At 44.5% G+C, this 16,970-nt stretch overlaps 1 protein-coding gene across 1 annotated transcript in view; it reads left to right on the top strand.

Annotated features, from left to right (window-relative positions):
- ryr2a (ryanodine receptor 2a (cardiac)) overlaps nt 1-16,970 on the top strand; it is a 268,931-nt gene that overhangs the window by 63,353 nt on the left and 188,608 nt on the right. Inside the window, 2 exon segments of the mRNA XM_039616258.1 lie at nt 1,760-1,879; nt 2,367-2,471. Of these exon segments, the coding sequence (XP_039472192.1) occupies nt 1,760-1,879; nt 2,367-2,471 (225 nt within the window).

Here is a 16,970-nt window from a genome sequence, read left to right as displayed (position 1 = left end):
CGCGGATAAATCCAACAAAATAAAACTAGTACCGGTACCGAAAAAAAGAAGATTTATTCATAACACACGTGAAAAGACCCAGGAAAACCGAGTTAACGATAAAAACGATAACAAAATAACGCTGAAAACCGATAAAAACCCTGAAAACCATACATTTCACACCTGAGCCTCAACTCTCGCGGCCCGGTACCAAACAACTCACAGACCGGTACCGGTCCGAGGCCCGGGATTTGGGGACCGCTGCTGTAGAGGAAGACCAGTTCATTGACATGATGTCTGACTCTGCTAAAAAACAATGTTGATAAAGTTATTCTTTGTTTTAAGTTGATGTATATTTCTTTTTTGTTTTCTTCAATGTTAATAAGGATACAATGTTTTGGAGAGATGTACTTATAATAACAATTTTATAGATAAATGATACTATTTAAAGTCACGGGAAAGAGCAGGGGACACAAAATGTTTTGTTCTTCCTAAGCTCAGCCTCTCTCTTTACCTGAGTGTCCCCAACATATGACCACAGATCTGATGATACGATGACAAAATCAATCATTGACGTGCGACCTAGGGTGTTCTGGTACTTTGTGTACTGGACACCCATATGTTACATAGGTTTGCACAGAAGTCCAGTAACAGAACAGAGCTCGGGTTCAGATCAGGCAGGCCCTTCCTCCCAATCATACCCCTCTAGGTCTCACTGTCCCACAGAGCATTGAAGTCTCCCAGTAGGACAACAGAGTCTCCAGGTGAAACACCCTTGAGCACCCTGCTCAGGGACTCCAGTGGACTCTAGCCCACTGGAAAAATGCCAACATACAGGCAGCAGGCCGAGGGGATACCAAGATACCCACTCCAGCCTGCCGCCTCTCATCAAGGACAACTCCAGACTGGGACAGAGTCCAGCCCCTCTCGAGGAGACTGGTTCCAGAGCCCAAGCTGTGCATTGAGGTTAACCCGATTATATCCAACCAGTACCTCTCAACTTCACACTCTAGCTCAGGTTCCTTCCTCACCAGCAAGGTGACATTCCATGTCCCAGTCATCAGCCTCGGTGGCCAGGGATTGGTCCGCCAGTCTCCAACCTTGGCCGGCACCTGACACACGCTGTGCCTGACCCCTATGGCACTGAAATCAATGATTTCATTTTGTGTGCCAGAGAAGAAAAATAGTGGATTGATGCAAATTGCATCCACTACAAAAATTATACTGGGAATGCAATTTTGGCTCTTTGAAAGTATCTACACAGACAGCATGCTTACACAGACAGACCAGACCCTGAACTTCAGTAGATAAACTGATGAGCAGTCAGGGTTGCAGGGTTGTCTCCATTTCTACCTGTACATGTTTCTACAGTAGAATCACTGCGGCAGTTACTTTAAATTCTCTTTGGGCGGGTTTTCATATTTGCTTATTGTTGTTGCTTTGTGTTAATAGGTAAACGCTAAAAGAAAGATTATATGTTTGCCCTCATTAGGACAGGGATTTTCTGTTGGTGTGTGGGAAACTGAAGCCTATAGTTTATATTGTTAAATGTAACTATGTGACAGTGCGTTTCAGGTCCTTTTATGGTTTAGTGTAACGAATAAATTTCTCTGGCAAGTAATAAAGTAGCATACTACATTACTTTTAAGAAAGGTAATGAATAATGTGTATACATTACTTTTTTATTAATGACCCCAACGATGCATAGCACAGCCCTACTCCCTGGTGCATTTGTTTTATACTCTCTGTCTTGACCCACTGTTTTTCTTTCTATGTTTAGGATGATGAAGTGGTCTTACAATGCTCAGCTACAATCCACAAGGAGCAACAAAAACTTTGTCTTGCTGCTGAAGGCTTTGGGAACAGACTCTGCTTCCTCGAGTCCATTTCAAACTCCAAGGTACAGTAATACTCCTTTATTTCACAAGAATAACCAGATCACCATCAAATGAGTGGGGAAAAATGACTCAAAAATGAATCACTGAGGACAAAAATTCAGAACGTGTTGGCTGTAGCATGTAATTATGTGTCATGTTGATCAAACCCCGATCATCAGATCACAAACCAAAATGCCTAATTAATTAAATGAGTGTCACAGCTTCCCCATTAGCAGTTTGAAAACTCATGCTCACTGACTTTTAAGAAAACTACTCTATACCTCATAGCTTTCATAGCTCTATTCATGCTATATTTTATAGCATTCATGTTTACTAAGAATTCTGTGTACACAAAGGCAGAGCTGTACTCATCATATATTTAATAAAAAGTGTCCTGCGCCACACAGGATACACGATGGCTCTTTTGGTGGTACAAGGGTGGCCTACACAATAGTGGACAGGAGGTTTTAATTTAGATGTAAATTTAAATCTGTTTTCTTGTTGTTTCAGAATGTACCTCCAGATCTGTCAATCTGCACTTTTGTGCTGGAGCAGTCACTGTCTGTACGAGCCCTGCAGGAGATGCTGGCCAACACCCAAGAGAACGCGGATGGGGTGAGTGTGGGCATGCATACACACATCAGAGAAGAGAATATTAATAAATATACTGTAGGTCCTGTTCACATTAGGGTAAGATCTTCTGACCCAGGGTAAGGTCATCTCCCAACAAGAAGGTTCCTAGTTTGAACCCCAGCTGGGTCCTTTCTGTGTGGATTTTTCAGGTTTTCCATGTGTCTGGGTGGGTCCTCTCCAAGTACTCCAATATCCTCATCCACCACAGGACACCCTGAGCTGTTTAGGCAGACACAGGGGTGGACTACACAATATTAGGGAGTTTCCTACCACAGTTCAAAGACATTCATGTTAGGTTTGTTGGTGATTTCAAAATTGCACGTGGATGTAAGGAAGACAAAGTGTTTAAACTGTATAGACTAAAGCAGTGGTCCCCAACCCCCGGGCCATGGACCTGTACTGGTCCGTGAGTCGTTTGGTTCTGGGCCACGAGAGTTGAGACTCAGGTGTGAAATTTAGGTTTTCAGGGTTTTTATCGTTAACTCGGTCTCCCTGGGTCTTTTCCCGTGTTGTATTTGTGTGGAAACATCATGCCTCGTCCACACAAATACAGCAGTGGGACTCTCACAGACTCAGACTCAACAAGAACAGTTTATGAAAGACTCCACAGGACTCCAACTTTCGCCTGCCTTCCTTAGTCCACATGTGGGTCCTCCTTCACTGTCCAGCACTAAACATTAACACACTTCAAGTTCTTTAAGATAGGGGTGGGTTTAAAAAATTTAGTTCTAATAAAGCGATATAGATATGAAAACAGCAAATGAGAGCAGGTACTCGGGTTCGGCAAAAATATATAAACTCAAGGCATGGAGCTCCCCATTCATCCGACGGCACGTACACGGACATTCTGGATGGTGAAAGCCGACATATCACAGATTCTGAAGCTGCAGGTTTCTTCACTCTCCGACCAAAATTGACTAAACCAGCAGCAAAAGAAGGTCAAAACTACACTTCGTGTTTGATAAGCACTGTCATGAATTCCATCTTACGTTTGCTTTTACTTCCTGCAGAACTCTCTCTCAGTGTACTCAGAGACCTGTTTACGATAAAAAATCTCTATTTTCTGCATTATTTGCTTGCTTATTGTGCTTTGGTGCTTATTACGCACCAGTCTAACTGTTGTGTACAGTGCTGTTGGCTGCTGCTGTTTTTTTTTTTTTTTTCAAAGATGACCTCTGACAAGAAAGCCTCATTTCTGCTGTTCAACACCGAAGAAATTTAAACTTTTTAAAATGATGCCAAACTGCAAAACTCTTAGCTGTGTCTCTATTGAACCTCTATTACTTTGCTCTGCTTCACTTCAGCAGCATCAGGCATCAGGTTCATATACTGATTCATGGTCTTCTTCAGGTTTTTAACTACTGCAGAATATTTTAAAACAGCTCTCTGCTATAAAAAGCCAGGCTAGGAAAATCTCCTTCATGTTTTTCTGTGTTTTATCATCAGTCACTTTGACACAAAGGCATTTGCTGTGATGCTCACACCTCTGTCTCACAAGTGTCAACTTTCTTTTTATACGTATAGATATAAAAATATGGATATGTACTGATAAATCAGAATCAGAGTCAGAATACTTTAAGGAAATTATGTGGGTTACAGTTCCTCCAGGACAGTAACAGTAACAGACTAAACTATTTAAACAATACAATATGTTACAGATTTTACAAATTTAGGAAGTAGCACTAATATATACAAATCACTCAATTATAAATGAATATCAAGAATATTGACAAGAATATTACAGAAGCAGAATATATATGATTGACATTTGACTCTAACCTGTGAACTTTGTCATTTGCTATTTTACTGTAGAGCTGTAACTGTAACTATTGTAGTGTTTACAGTGTGTTAGATGGAGGAGTTGTACAGGGAGATGGCCACAGGCAGGAATGATTTCCTGTGTCGTTCAGTGGTGCATTTTAGTAATCTCAGTCTCTCACTGAACGTGCTGCTGTGGCTAGCCAGCATGTTATGGAGTGGGTGGGAGGAACAATGTCTTTATCTTGGACATGATCTCCGACACCACTTTAAGGGAGTCCAGCTCCATCCCCATAACATCAGTTTATTGAGTCTGTTGGCATCTGCGGCTCTCAACCTGCTCCCCCAGCATGCAACAGCAAAGAGGACAGCAGGTTGAGGGTCGCAACAGACTCATAGAAAATCCTGAGCATTGTCCGACAGATCTTGAAGGACCTCAGCCGCCTCAGAAAACAGAGACGACTCTGGCCCTTCCTGTAAAGTGCAGTAGTGTTTTTAACCCAGTCCGGTTTATTGTCTATGTGCACTCCAAGGTACAGTCCTTCACAATGTCCACGTTGACCCCTTAGATTGAAACACGGGTCAAGGGTTTCCTGGTCTTCCTTGGTCTTTGCCACGTTGAGCTGCAGATGATTCTGTTCGCACCACGTGTCAAAGGAGTCCACCACAGCCGGACTCATCACCCCTGCTGATGCAGCCAGCGATCGCAGAGTCATCAGAAAACTTCCGAAGATGGAGCTCTCTGTGGGGTGGCTGAAGTCTGTGGTGTAGAGGGTGAAAGGAAGGGGGAGAGGACGGTCCTTTGTGGTGCCCCTGTGTTGCTGATTACCTTGTCAGACACACATTGTGGAAGACACACATATTGTGGTCTTCCTGTCAGGTAATCAAGAATCCAGGACACCAGAGAAGCATCCACCTACATCGCTGTCAGCTTATCACCCAGGAGGGTCGGCCTGATGGTGTTGAAAGCACTGGAAAAGTCAAAAAACATGACCCTCACAGTGCTCACTGGCTGGTCCAGATGGGCGTAGACACAATTGAGCAGGTAGATGATGGCGTCCTCAGCTTCAAGGTGGGGCCGGTAAGCAAACTGAAGGGGATCCTGATGTGGTCTGACTATGGGTCAGAGCTGGTCCAGGATAAGTCTTTCCAGGGTCATCATGATGTGGGAGGTCAGTGCCACCGGCCTGTAATCCTGGGGGCCACTGGGACATGGCGTCTTTGGTACAGGGACGAGGCATGATGTCTTCCACAGCACTGGGACTCTCGCAGACTCAGACTCAACAAGAACAGTTTATGAAAGACTCCACAAAGCTGGGGGACACAGGCCTTGAGGACGCGGGGACTCACTCTGTCTGGTCCCGCACACTTGCCTGAGTGGAGTCTCCTCATTTGCCTCTGAACCTAGTTGTGAATGAAAGTGATAGTTTCCACTCCAGCTTTCTCCTGTAATTGTTCTTAGGCTCTCTGATCTTGTCCTTCAGTAACACCTGAACCCTTCTCACCTCCTCTTTTTTCAGAAGCCCTCTTCTTGTCATTGAGGAGGGCTTTGATGTCCTTAGTCACCTACAGCTTGTTATTTGGGTAACAATTAGCTGGGACAGTGGAGTCTGTGCAGAAGTGTACATGGTCAGTGATATACTCAGTAAGCCCATTGATGTTCCCACCGTGAGGTCGCCAGAGTGAGGAACATAAACAGCCACCAAGATTACATGAGTAATGGGCAAATAATACGGCCTGAGTCTAACAGTGTACAGTTCAGGCAACAAATCAGTTCTTTGATTGTTATGTGGGCAGGGTTACACCACCGGTTGTTAACAAGAATGGCAAGCCCCCCTCCTTTCTGCTTACCGCTCACAGCGCTGTCCCAACAAGCCCGAACAGTTTGGAAGACTTCCCCAGATGCGCTGTCGTCAGGAATATCCTGGTGCATCTATGATTCAGTGAAATGCATCAAGCTAGACTCCCGGTATTCCCTCTGACTCCGTGCTAGCGCTGTTAACTCGTCCATCTCGTTTACTAGCGACCGAATGTTCCCCATTATAATAGACGGCAGACACAGTTTGTGCCTCCTTCTCTCTTCAAGCCTCTGCTGTCTCGCCGTCTCCTTCCTTCTCCTCTTCAGTCCTCCACCTCTGCATCCTTGGTGTGTTTTCCTCCAGATTTCAGCTGTGTGTCTGGCCGATGAGCCAGCCGGCATCAGGGTGATCAGCTGATCTCTGGAGTAAACAGCCCATGTGGCGTATAGGACAAAATTCAGGAGATTGAGGCAGACGCAGAAACATAACAGGGACATTTTTTAAGACGGAGCACCTTATGAAACGACTGGTGTTCCTTCTTGCACTTATCTGCTGCAATTAGTAGAAAGATGCAGTACAAATAGATTATAGTTCACTGATGCTGTCCCATTGTCCTTTATTTCACTGTTGTTATAAAATGTCTTGATGCATGCCCAATCATCCAGGTAAGGAAATCCCCAAAACTTGATGCTGTTCATCTGGATGTGGCGAAACATCCCTTCACTCATTCAAGTGACTTCTTCAGTCTCAGCTGACTGCAGGTTTCCCAGGTTTTAAACAGTACATTTGCATAATGACTGAACAGTGAGCTGTGAGGTCAGTTCCTTCATCATTAATATGTCAATTTTCATGACCACTGATCAAAGATCAACCATTGATCATTTAATAGTCATTATGACTGCAGAGTCCTGGCCTGACGAGGTGGCTCTTCTGTGTTGTGCCATCCACTTTGCCAGAGGTTGTTTGGTCTCCCCGATGTATAAATCCTGGCACTTAACAGTGTACACTATATTACTCTATTTGTGCCAGGGGACCCGATCCTTGGGGTGGACCAAGTTTTGGCGCAGCGTGTTTTGGGGTTTAAAAGACGTGGTGTTTATTGACAATGCGTCTCTGTTCCGATCACCACCTCTCTGTGAATGGTACTCATGGCCATTGATCAATAGTCATTGATCAGTGACCAAATGATCAGTGGTTGTTGATCAATTGTCACATTGTTCATTCAGTGGGCTGGTTTCAGTCATTATGCAAATGTACTGTTTATAAGTTTGGGGAAACCTGCAGTCAGCTGAGACTGAAGAAGTCACCTGGATGAGTGACGAAACTTTGTTATAAAATGTTAATAAAATCGTGAAACAGAGTGCATAATGTTTTTTAGCTTCTAATAAGAGCAATTGCAGAAAAAGTTTGAGACTACAAATAGGCACATGTTTATACAGGTACATTTATTTTAAACACCAAAGCTATCAGAAGTTTTACACAAAAAAAACTTATTCAGGATGATTGGTTAAGCAGTGGAGCTTCGCTAAATAATGATTCCAAATGGCTTCAGCAAAGTGACACTTCGGATAGCTAATTTATGTGTTCCCTTTCAGCCAGACTTATAATAAATTTGCAAAATGAGTCAACTTGTACTGTAGTGCTGAAGAGAGCTGCATGCCTTTTTCCCTGATATATGCTTTTTGTGCAACTCTGTTTTTACCTAAATGTCTACAACAAAGGTAGTTAGCATGACTAATAGAAACACTTCTTGAAAATGATGACTCAAACTTTTATTAAAATATCTGCTTTATTCATGTGAACACTTTTGTGGTGATTCAAATTTGGTAATTAGCTGTGAGTGTGATAAACTGTGGTTGTACTGTTATCGCTACGTGTTGGATACACTGTGTATGTTAACGCAGGTCAACAGCAAGCCAAACTCAATTTTCATGAGCCAGGAAACTGAGCATCTTGCTCCTTTATTACGGTCTTCTCGACAGCTTACAATCTTTTACAATTGTGGCTTGAATAGCTCGATGAAAGTGCTAAGTGAAACTAAAAAATAAACCAGAAAATAAAATATCCTTTAGCTCTTTGACATTGTGAAATAAATGCACAAAAGAAATAGTTAGTGACAGAAAACATGTATCAAAGTTAGTCTTAGCTGCTAAGTAATGATAAACAGTAGTTTTAGCAATCCTCTGATATGCAAATTAGATCGCTAGCATCATTGCTATGTTAATAGACCATGCTCTAAGCAAAATCCGCTTCTGGGATAAGGCTAATTCCTGGTACAAATACATTCACAAAACGATCTCTAAATCAGCTGTTATAAACATATAAAACAAACCAGAACATGTAATAAACTTACAGCCATTGCTTTCGATAGTGTATATAAAGATTCAGGGCACAGGAGATGAAGTTTAAACACGGATAGGCAGCCTTTCTGTACAATGCTTTTTCCCAACTGACTGCAGCTTCCGCTTCCCACAATGCATTGCGAACACAGATTACTCCTTCAAAATAAGATACAGAAAAACTAATGCTGACTGTATAGAAAATATTTTTTAACTAAATGACTCTCTTTTTTAACATAAATTACCACAGATGAAATATGACATTTTTATCACCAAATTATTATGTAAGTAAAAGATTTTTAATCTTTTACTTGGGACAGAACACTCCCCGCCTGGCATTACTGATGCCACTACTACTTTTTATCAGTCACTTCCTTTTCTAAGAGCACAACAACATCTGAAATGGGACACAGGTAAGTCTTTGAGACTCCCTGGGAAGATGTCCTCACTTCGACCTTTCTGACCTTCCCATCACTGCTTGGAAAGGTGGCTGTGATAATAGCCACTGTCCATTCGTTTCTAGGTGCTTGATTTTGTTTCAACAACACAATGTCGCCTGACTGAAGATTGCGGTGTGTTCCATGCCACTTGCGCCTTGATTGGAGGGTGTTGAGATATTCGTTTCTCCAGCGACTCCAGAAACCATTGGCGAGTGCTTGCACTTGTTTCCATTGGTTCTTGAGCAAGTCTTTTCCACAAAAGTCTCCTGGTGGAGAAGGAACACCCTGCTTTTGGGTCAGTATCATTGCAGGACAGAGTATGAATGGTGAGGAAGGGTCAGTTGAAATAGGGACCAAGGGCCTTGCATTGGCAGCACGGTGGCACGGTGGTTAGCACTGTTGCCGCACAGCAAGAAGGTCCTGAGTTCAATTCCACCATCAGGCCGGGGTCTTTCTGTGTGGAGTTTGCATGTTCTCCCCGTGTTTGCGTGGGTTCCCTCCGGGTACTCCGGCTTCCTGCCACCGTCCAAAGACATGCAGTTTGAGGGGATAGGTTAATTGGATAATCCAAATTGTCACTAGGTGTGAATGTGTGAGTGAATGTGAGCGTGAATGGTTGTCTGTCCCTGTGTTTTGGCCCTGCGACAGAGTGGCAACCTGTCCAGGGTGTACCCCGCCTCTCGCCCTATGACAGCTGGGATAGGCTCCAGCGCCCCCCGCGACCCTGGAAAGGATAAGTGGAAGCGAATGGATGGATGGATGGGCCTTGCATTGATTATAGACGATACCTCAGCCATTAGGGTACAAAGTACCTCATGTGTCAGACGGGTGTGTTTGTTCTGCAAGAGCATAGAATCCAATATTCGGCGAGTTACCCCAATCATCCTTTCCCAGACGCCCCCCATGTGGGAAGCATGTGGGGGGTTGAACTCCCATGTGCAACCGTTGGCGTGAAGATGGTTGACAATGTCGGGAGGGTTCTTGTTTGGTTGTGCCATGCCAAGCTCTACGCTTGCTGCGATGAAGTTGGTGCCCCTGTCTGACCGCATTTGTTTGGCTGGGCCTCTTATTGCAAAGAATCTGCGTATTGCATTTATGCAGCTGCAAGTGTCCATAGATTCAATGACTTCGATGTGTACACCTCTTGTAGTCATACACGTAAAAAGTATTGCCCATCTCTTACTTTGTGCTGCGCCACCTCGTGTGCGTCGAGTGACCACTGACCATGGGCCAAACACGTCCAACCCGACATACGAAAATGGAGGGCATGTTTCGAGTCTTTCAGGCAGGAGATCTGCCATTTTTTTGAGTCTCTAGTTTCCCCCTGAGTTTCTTGCATGTTATGCAGCGGTGGATGATGGATGAGACCAGTCTTTTGCAGCCTACAATCTAGAGCTGGGCGATATGACCCAAAATTCATATCTCGATATTTTTTAGCTGGATGGCGATTAGGGCTGCACGATTTTGCATAAAATGAGAATCACGATTTTTTTGCTTAGAATTGAGATCACGATTCTCTCACGATTTTCTTTTCCAGTATAAATATTTATTGCACTTATTAACTGCACATCAACTTCGTAACAGTTGAAACTGAACATAAAAACAATAAATAAACATAAAAACAATAAATGCCTCACATTTTGTGGTTGCCGCAAAATGTTGTACTGCTTGAAATTCCGTCTCCACCGTTGCTCGACACTGCGTGTATAGAGCAGGTAGTGCAACAATAGAAAAATAGTTGCAGGACGGCACTGTGAAGCGTTTGTCTAGGGTGTTGATCATTTTCCTAAATCCCTCGTTTTGCACAGTGTTGATATATCTTTGGTCAGGTGATAAGTAACAGCCTCCATAATTTCTTTGTGCCTGCAGGAGTTCGACGTGTATAGGGAAGCGCTGTATAAGGTTCCCGTTATTGATGTTTGGGTGGTTGACCAGGACGAATTTTCTCCTGTCACTTTCTCGTCATCCCTGACGTGTTCTCCGTTGTTTTTTCCCTGCCAATTTGAGCATCAAGGCACAGCTTCTGTATCACCTGGTATAAGGCTCCGCCCTTGTCATTTGTTGAGCAGGAAGAGGGAGCGCTTGTTTTCATGCAGATTACGTCCCGGATCAAAATGCGGTACAATCGTCGTCGTCTTTTTTTTTTTCTTTTTTTTTTTTTAAATCGTTGTCATTTGGAAATGAGATCGCACATAAGTATGAATCGAGATCGCGATTTTTTAACGATTAATCGTGCAGCCCTAATGGCGATATAAGATATATATCTCGATATTTTTTTAAAGCCATAAAGTAAGAACAAAAAGAGAGTTCTTAGTCAAAGCTGTGTCCCAGGTACTTTTATTAGCATACAGTATAGATGTACATGAAAAAAACTACTCAAAAATAAATTATGAGCATTTATTAAATAATGATGCTCTATAAATAAAAGAAAACGATGGTGTTTTGTGCATAACAAAGAGCTCACAATTGTGCAGTCAAAATGTAAACTAAAAGACGCTGAGCATAATAACATAGACAGATTTCACAGCTGCTCTGTTCCCAACTTCTACTGCGTGACTGACAGCCTGGAGTTTGAAATCCGCTTCGTAACCATGTCTCTGAACAGGTGCCATTTATGGTCCTTATACACACACAATACGGTAATATTACGTTGAAGCACAGTACGTATTACTCCACGAGGCTCCTCAGTAGCCGTAATGCTCCGACAATCCATCAAGCGGTGCAGCTCCGTAGCTTACCAAAGTCGAACTAAAACATTTTTTGACAGATTGCTGAGCGCTGTGTATCATTGGTTCGCGGTCATCAAGCACAACCAGAATTCATACAAAAGGCGCGCAGTCAACTTTTGAGAAAATGAAAGGATTTCAGGCCGTGCATGGCGTTAGCGTGGCTAGCTCGTTAGCGTGGTTAGCTCATTAACACGTTGACGCCGTCCAGCCCCATGCACGGGGCGATGCGCAGTAACTCATTAACGGAGAGTTGCCGTGTCCATCTTGTCGCTGCCTGCAGGTGAAGCGATGGGGGAGGAGGGGGAGTTGTGTTCAGTGAAGGAGAGGCGAGGTCGAGTAACGCTGCGTAAAGACAAAAGTGGACGAAAGAGAGGCAAACTTGCGGCTCCGCAACTATAATTATAACGTAACATAGACTATATCGATATAAAGGATATTGTCACATCTTATATCTCGTATAAAAATATATCGATATTTTTAAAAAACTCGATATATTGCCCAGCTCTACTACAATCCACAGTCCAGCTTGCCTAACTGCACTCTCTGTGAACTGTCTTCCTTGATGCACAACCTTAGCATGATAGTGCAGGACAAGCAACTTTGACACATGATGCTTACTTGGCAGAATTTTTGGATTCTTTAACGTTGGGTCCAATAAAGCATGTTTGAGATGACCTCCAACTTTGATGAGGCCTTCACCCATGAAGGGGTCGAGGGCTACAATGGGGCTAGAGGCGTGGATGGTTTGATTGGCTTGTAGAGCAGCATACTCATCAGGAAAAGCGTCCCTTTGAACAGACTGGAGAATGAGGTTACTGGCGGCATTCATCTCTTCTGGAGTGCGTGGTTCTGTGCATCTATGCCAGCCCCTGCATGAATGATTTGACGAGTTGCTTGATGAGTGAGAACGAGCTTGGTGAATTAAGAAGGCAATGGCATGTACCAGTGAGGTCCAGCTTGAAAAGCGTTGGAAGCGTTCTGGTGTGAGTCCGCTCTTCTGAATCTGAGTAATGAAAGTACTAACTTGTCGGATTTCAGCATCCACTTCAGGTTCAACCAGCTCAAACGATTCATGTGTCTCTGGTTCATGTAGTTTGTAAAGGAAGTCTGGTCCCTTAAACCACATAGTGTCCATGAGCTGTGATGCAGGTACCGACCTGGTTGCTAGATCAGCTGGGTTTTGCTCCGATGTAACATAATGCCACTGTTCAGGGGATGTGGACTGGCGTATACGATGAACTCGATTATGTACGTAGACATAAAAGCGCTTTGAATCGTTGCAAATGTACCCAAGAACCACCCTGCTGTCACAGTAGAATTTGACAGTGTTTGGTTTGTGATCAAGTTCATCCAGAATGAGTTCCGCCATCTCCACCGCTAGAACTGCTCCACAAAGCTCAAGACGAGGTATTGTGGGTTCTGGTTGGGGTGAAAGTTTTGCTTTCCCAAGCACAAATCCAACTTCACATTGTCCCTCTGCATTGACTGTTTTCAAATATGCTACTGCTGCAGTAGCCCAGCTTGAGGCATTACTAAAGACACACAGTTCAGTGTAAGCGGAATTGGAAAGCGAGGCTGGTACATAGCAGCGCGGCACTCTGAGACTGCTCAGATCTTGGAGGGACATTTTCCATGTTTCCCATGCGTCCATCTCCTCTTGGGGGAGAGAAGCATCCCAATCTTGGACTCCATTTGACATTTTGCGTAACACGAGTCTGCCTTTGATTGTCACTGGCGATGCTAGTCCCAAGGGGTCGAAGATGCTATTTGTTAGGGTTTTGTATTGTTGATTGTCATTTATGCTTAGAAATATTTATGCCATATGCTTAGAAGTATATAATCGATTGTGTAGTGATAGGAGGTTTGATCCTTAGTAGTCTGCAGAGACACGTTGTGTGCATTCCAGAGCACTCTGGGAGCATGGGAGAGGCCGTGCCTTGTCTTATTGTTTTATGGTATAGAATAGAATAGAATAGAATAGAATAGAATAGAATTCAACTTTATTGTCATTGCACATGCACAGGTACAGGGCAAGGAAATGCAGTTTGCATCCATCCAGAAAGTGCTTTAGCCGTGATATAGATATATTACAATATATATTAGCAATAATAGAGATGTGTAAGTATATTACAGAAATGGGTCTATTATGGTATGTTATAATGTACACAGTGTGAAGTATGTTATGAATATTCTATAACTATAAGTATGTACAGGCTGTAGTGAGTACAAGTTATGTACAGGCTCTGAACAGGATATAAATATGAAATAAAAACTATACAGAAATCTGAGATATACAGTTATACAGAAATGTGAACTATGTAAGTTATAAACAGTTGTAGGATTAAAAATTATCGTATGTACAGAATGATTATTTACACAGAACTATACAGTAGTGGTAAAGTGCTAGTGGTTGTGGGTGTGTGTATGTTCAGTCCATGAGTTTAACGTGGGTCAGATGTCAGGAGGCAGAGTTCAGGAGTCTGACAGCTGTGGGGAAGAAGCTGTTCCGGTACCTGGTGGTCTTAGTCCGGAGGCTCCTGTAGCGCCTCCCAGAGGGCAGGAGGGTGAAGAGTCTATGTGATGGGTGACTGGGGTCTTTGATGATTTTCCCAGCCCTTTTCAGACACCGCTTCCTGTAGATGTCCTTTATGGCAGGAAGTGGTGCTCCGGGCAGTTTTCACGACCCTCTGCAACGCCTTCCGGTCTGAGGCGGAGCAATTCCCGTACCAGACTGTTATACAGTTGGTCAGGATGCTCTCGATGGTGCAGCGATAGAAGTTCACCAGGATGTCTGAGGACAGGTGGTTCTTCCTCAGAGTCCTCAAGAAGAAGAGGCGCTGGTGAGCCTTCTTGACCAGCTTGGAGCAGTTGGTCGTCCAGATGAGATCCTCGGAGATGTGGACTCCCAGGAACTTGAAGCTGCTCACACGCTCCACAGCCGTCCCCTTAATGTGGATGGGTGGATGTGGGTCAGCATTCCTCCTGTAGTCCACGATGAGCTCCTTAGTCTTCTCAGTGTTAAGCAGCAGGTTGTTTGTGTCGCACCACTCAGCCAGATGATCCACCTCCTCCCTGTAGGCTGTCTCATCGTTGTCGCTGATGAGGCCAATCACCGTGGTGTCATCTGCAAACTTAATGATGGTGTTGGAACCATCAGCAGGTCTGCAGTCGTGGGTGAAGAAGGAGTAGAGGAAAGGGCTCATCACACAGCCTTGTGGTACACCGGTGTTCATTGTGATTGTAGATGAGCAGCGGTTATCCAGCCGGACATGCTGGGGGCGGTTGGTCAGGAAGTCCAGTAACCATTTGCAGATGAGGGAACTGATGCCCAGGTCTGTCAGTTTCCTGATGAGTTGTGAGGGGTGGATTGTATTGAATGCTGAACTGAAGTCTATAAACAGCATTCTGGCGTAGGTGTTGTTGTTGTCCAGGTGTGAGAGGACAGAGTGCAGTGCGATGGAGACTGCATCCTCTGTGCTCCTGTTCTGGCGGTATGCAAATTGGTGGGGGTCCAGGGTGGGGGGGAGACAGGATTTGAAGTGTGCTAAGACCAGCTGCTCTAAGCACTTAGTGATGATGGGGGTGAGGGCTACTGGGCGGTAGTCATTGAGGAGGACACCTTCTCTGTATCTGGTTAAGCATAAGAGCCTTTTGTTTAGATGGACCGCTAGACTCCTGGCACCAGCTTTGGGGAGTCTTCAAGGGGTCACATCTTGACCCCACACATATACACACATAGACACACACAAGGTATTCTTTGTTCACATGTATACCTATGTAAGATGTCATATGTTAATGAACCTATGCATATTCATGTAACCACAATAAAAGAGCAGTGTTACGGGAGAGCGGACGAGAGCAACTGGGGTCAAGCAAAGGAACGGCGCCTGTCCAGTTCTCTCCCGTGCACGTGAAACATAAAGAATGTTGCCTACTCGTGTCTTGCTTGCTGTGTAATTACATTGCCTTCAATGTTCCAGCGAATAGGGTTAAGCTATAAACCTATCACTATTAATCACTGAGAGAACCCCGCGGCGGGTATAGGGTTTGTCATTGACAGCTACCTTGAAGGTAAATGAGTCAGTGTTAATGTCCCAGCACATTCCTAGACTTCTCTGGGCCGGTAAAGCATCATCGCCGAGACTCAAGTCTTTGATGCCGGAGGCCAAATCCTCTGGCTTGAATGCTTGCATGACTGAGACACTATTCGAGGCGATTTTGTGGAGCTTGAGGTTAGACTCAGCTAAGGATGCACATGTGCGCTTGAGCAGATCGATGGCTGCAGACTCTGTGGGAACTGAAATCAGCCCGTCATCGACGTAGAAGTGTCTCTCGACGAAGTGTCTTGTGTCTGCTCCAAACTTTGCCTCACCTTCCTGGATGGCTCTTCGAAGGCAATAGATGGCTACCGCTGGTGACGGGCTATTACCAAAAACATGTGCCCGCATGCGGTACTCCTGCACCTCTTTTGACAAGTCATTGTCCTTGTGCCACAGGAACCTCAAATAATCTCTGTGGTCTGGTCTAACCAGGAACCCGTAAAACATCTGCTGGATGTCAGCAGTGGTTGCAATGAGCTCTTTCCTAAACCGAATCAGGACACCAAGGAGGGTGTTATTGAGATCAGGGCCCGTTAATAACACTGAATTGAGTGACACGCCAGACTGCTCGGCACTAGAGTCAAAGACCACCCGTATCTGACCGGGCTTCTGGGGATGATATACGCCGAAAATAGGCAGGTACCAGCACTCAGTGTTGTCATAAATGGGTGGAGCAATCTCTGCATGGTTGTTTTTAAACAGCTTGTCCATAAATTCTGAGAACTGCCTCTTCATTTGAGGGTTTTTGGTTAAGTTGCATCTCAGTGAGTTGAGTCTAGACAGCGCTTGGTCTCTGTTATTTGGAAGTGGCAAGCGAGGGGACTTGAATGGTAAAGGAGCAATCCAGTTATTGTTTCCATCCTGGTGGACTTCCTTTTCCATTATCTTAAGGAAGGTCTCATCCTCAAAGGACAGGGCATGCTGGTTGTCATACTCTGTGCGCTCAAAAACTTTCTCTCCAAGCTTTTCTTCTGCTGCGTTGGGTTTCGAACTGCGTTTTAAGGAGCTACTCTTGTGCTCCCCGCCATAGCATGGTTTTTCTTTGATCTTCATGCTGTTAGGACAAGGAGTGAGGAGAGATGGACGTCCGTTGGAGAGCATGTGAGTTTTATAGGCATTGACCGTTGGCCTGTGAGCATTGAGGCATACCCCACGATTACCCAGCCTAGGTCCAGGCGCTGAGCAAAGGGAGCGTTGTGGGGTCCGTTGACTTGTTGTCGTGCCTTGTGGACTTGTATGATGTCTCTGCCCAGTAGAACTGCAATCTAGGCAGCTGGGTCGTGCTTAGGTATCAGAGGAGCCAGATGTTTCAAGTG

Source organism: Oreochromis aureus, linkage group 8 (assembly GCF_013358895.1).
Source record: "Oreochromis aureus strain Israel breed Guangdong linkage group 8, ZZ_aureus, whole genome shotgun sequence".
Taxonomy (NCBI): Eukaryota; Metazoa; Chordata; class Actinopteri; order Cichliformes; family Cichlidae; genus Oreochromis; species Oreochromis aureus.
Note: the sequence above shows the minus strand (reverse complement) of the source record. Positions and strands in the feature narration are given on the sequence as shown.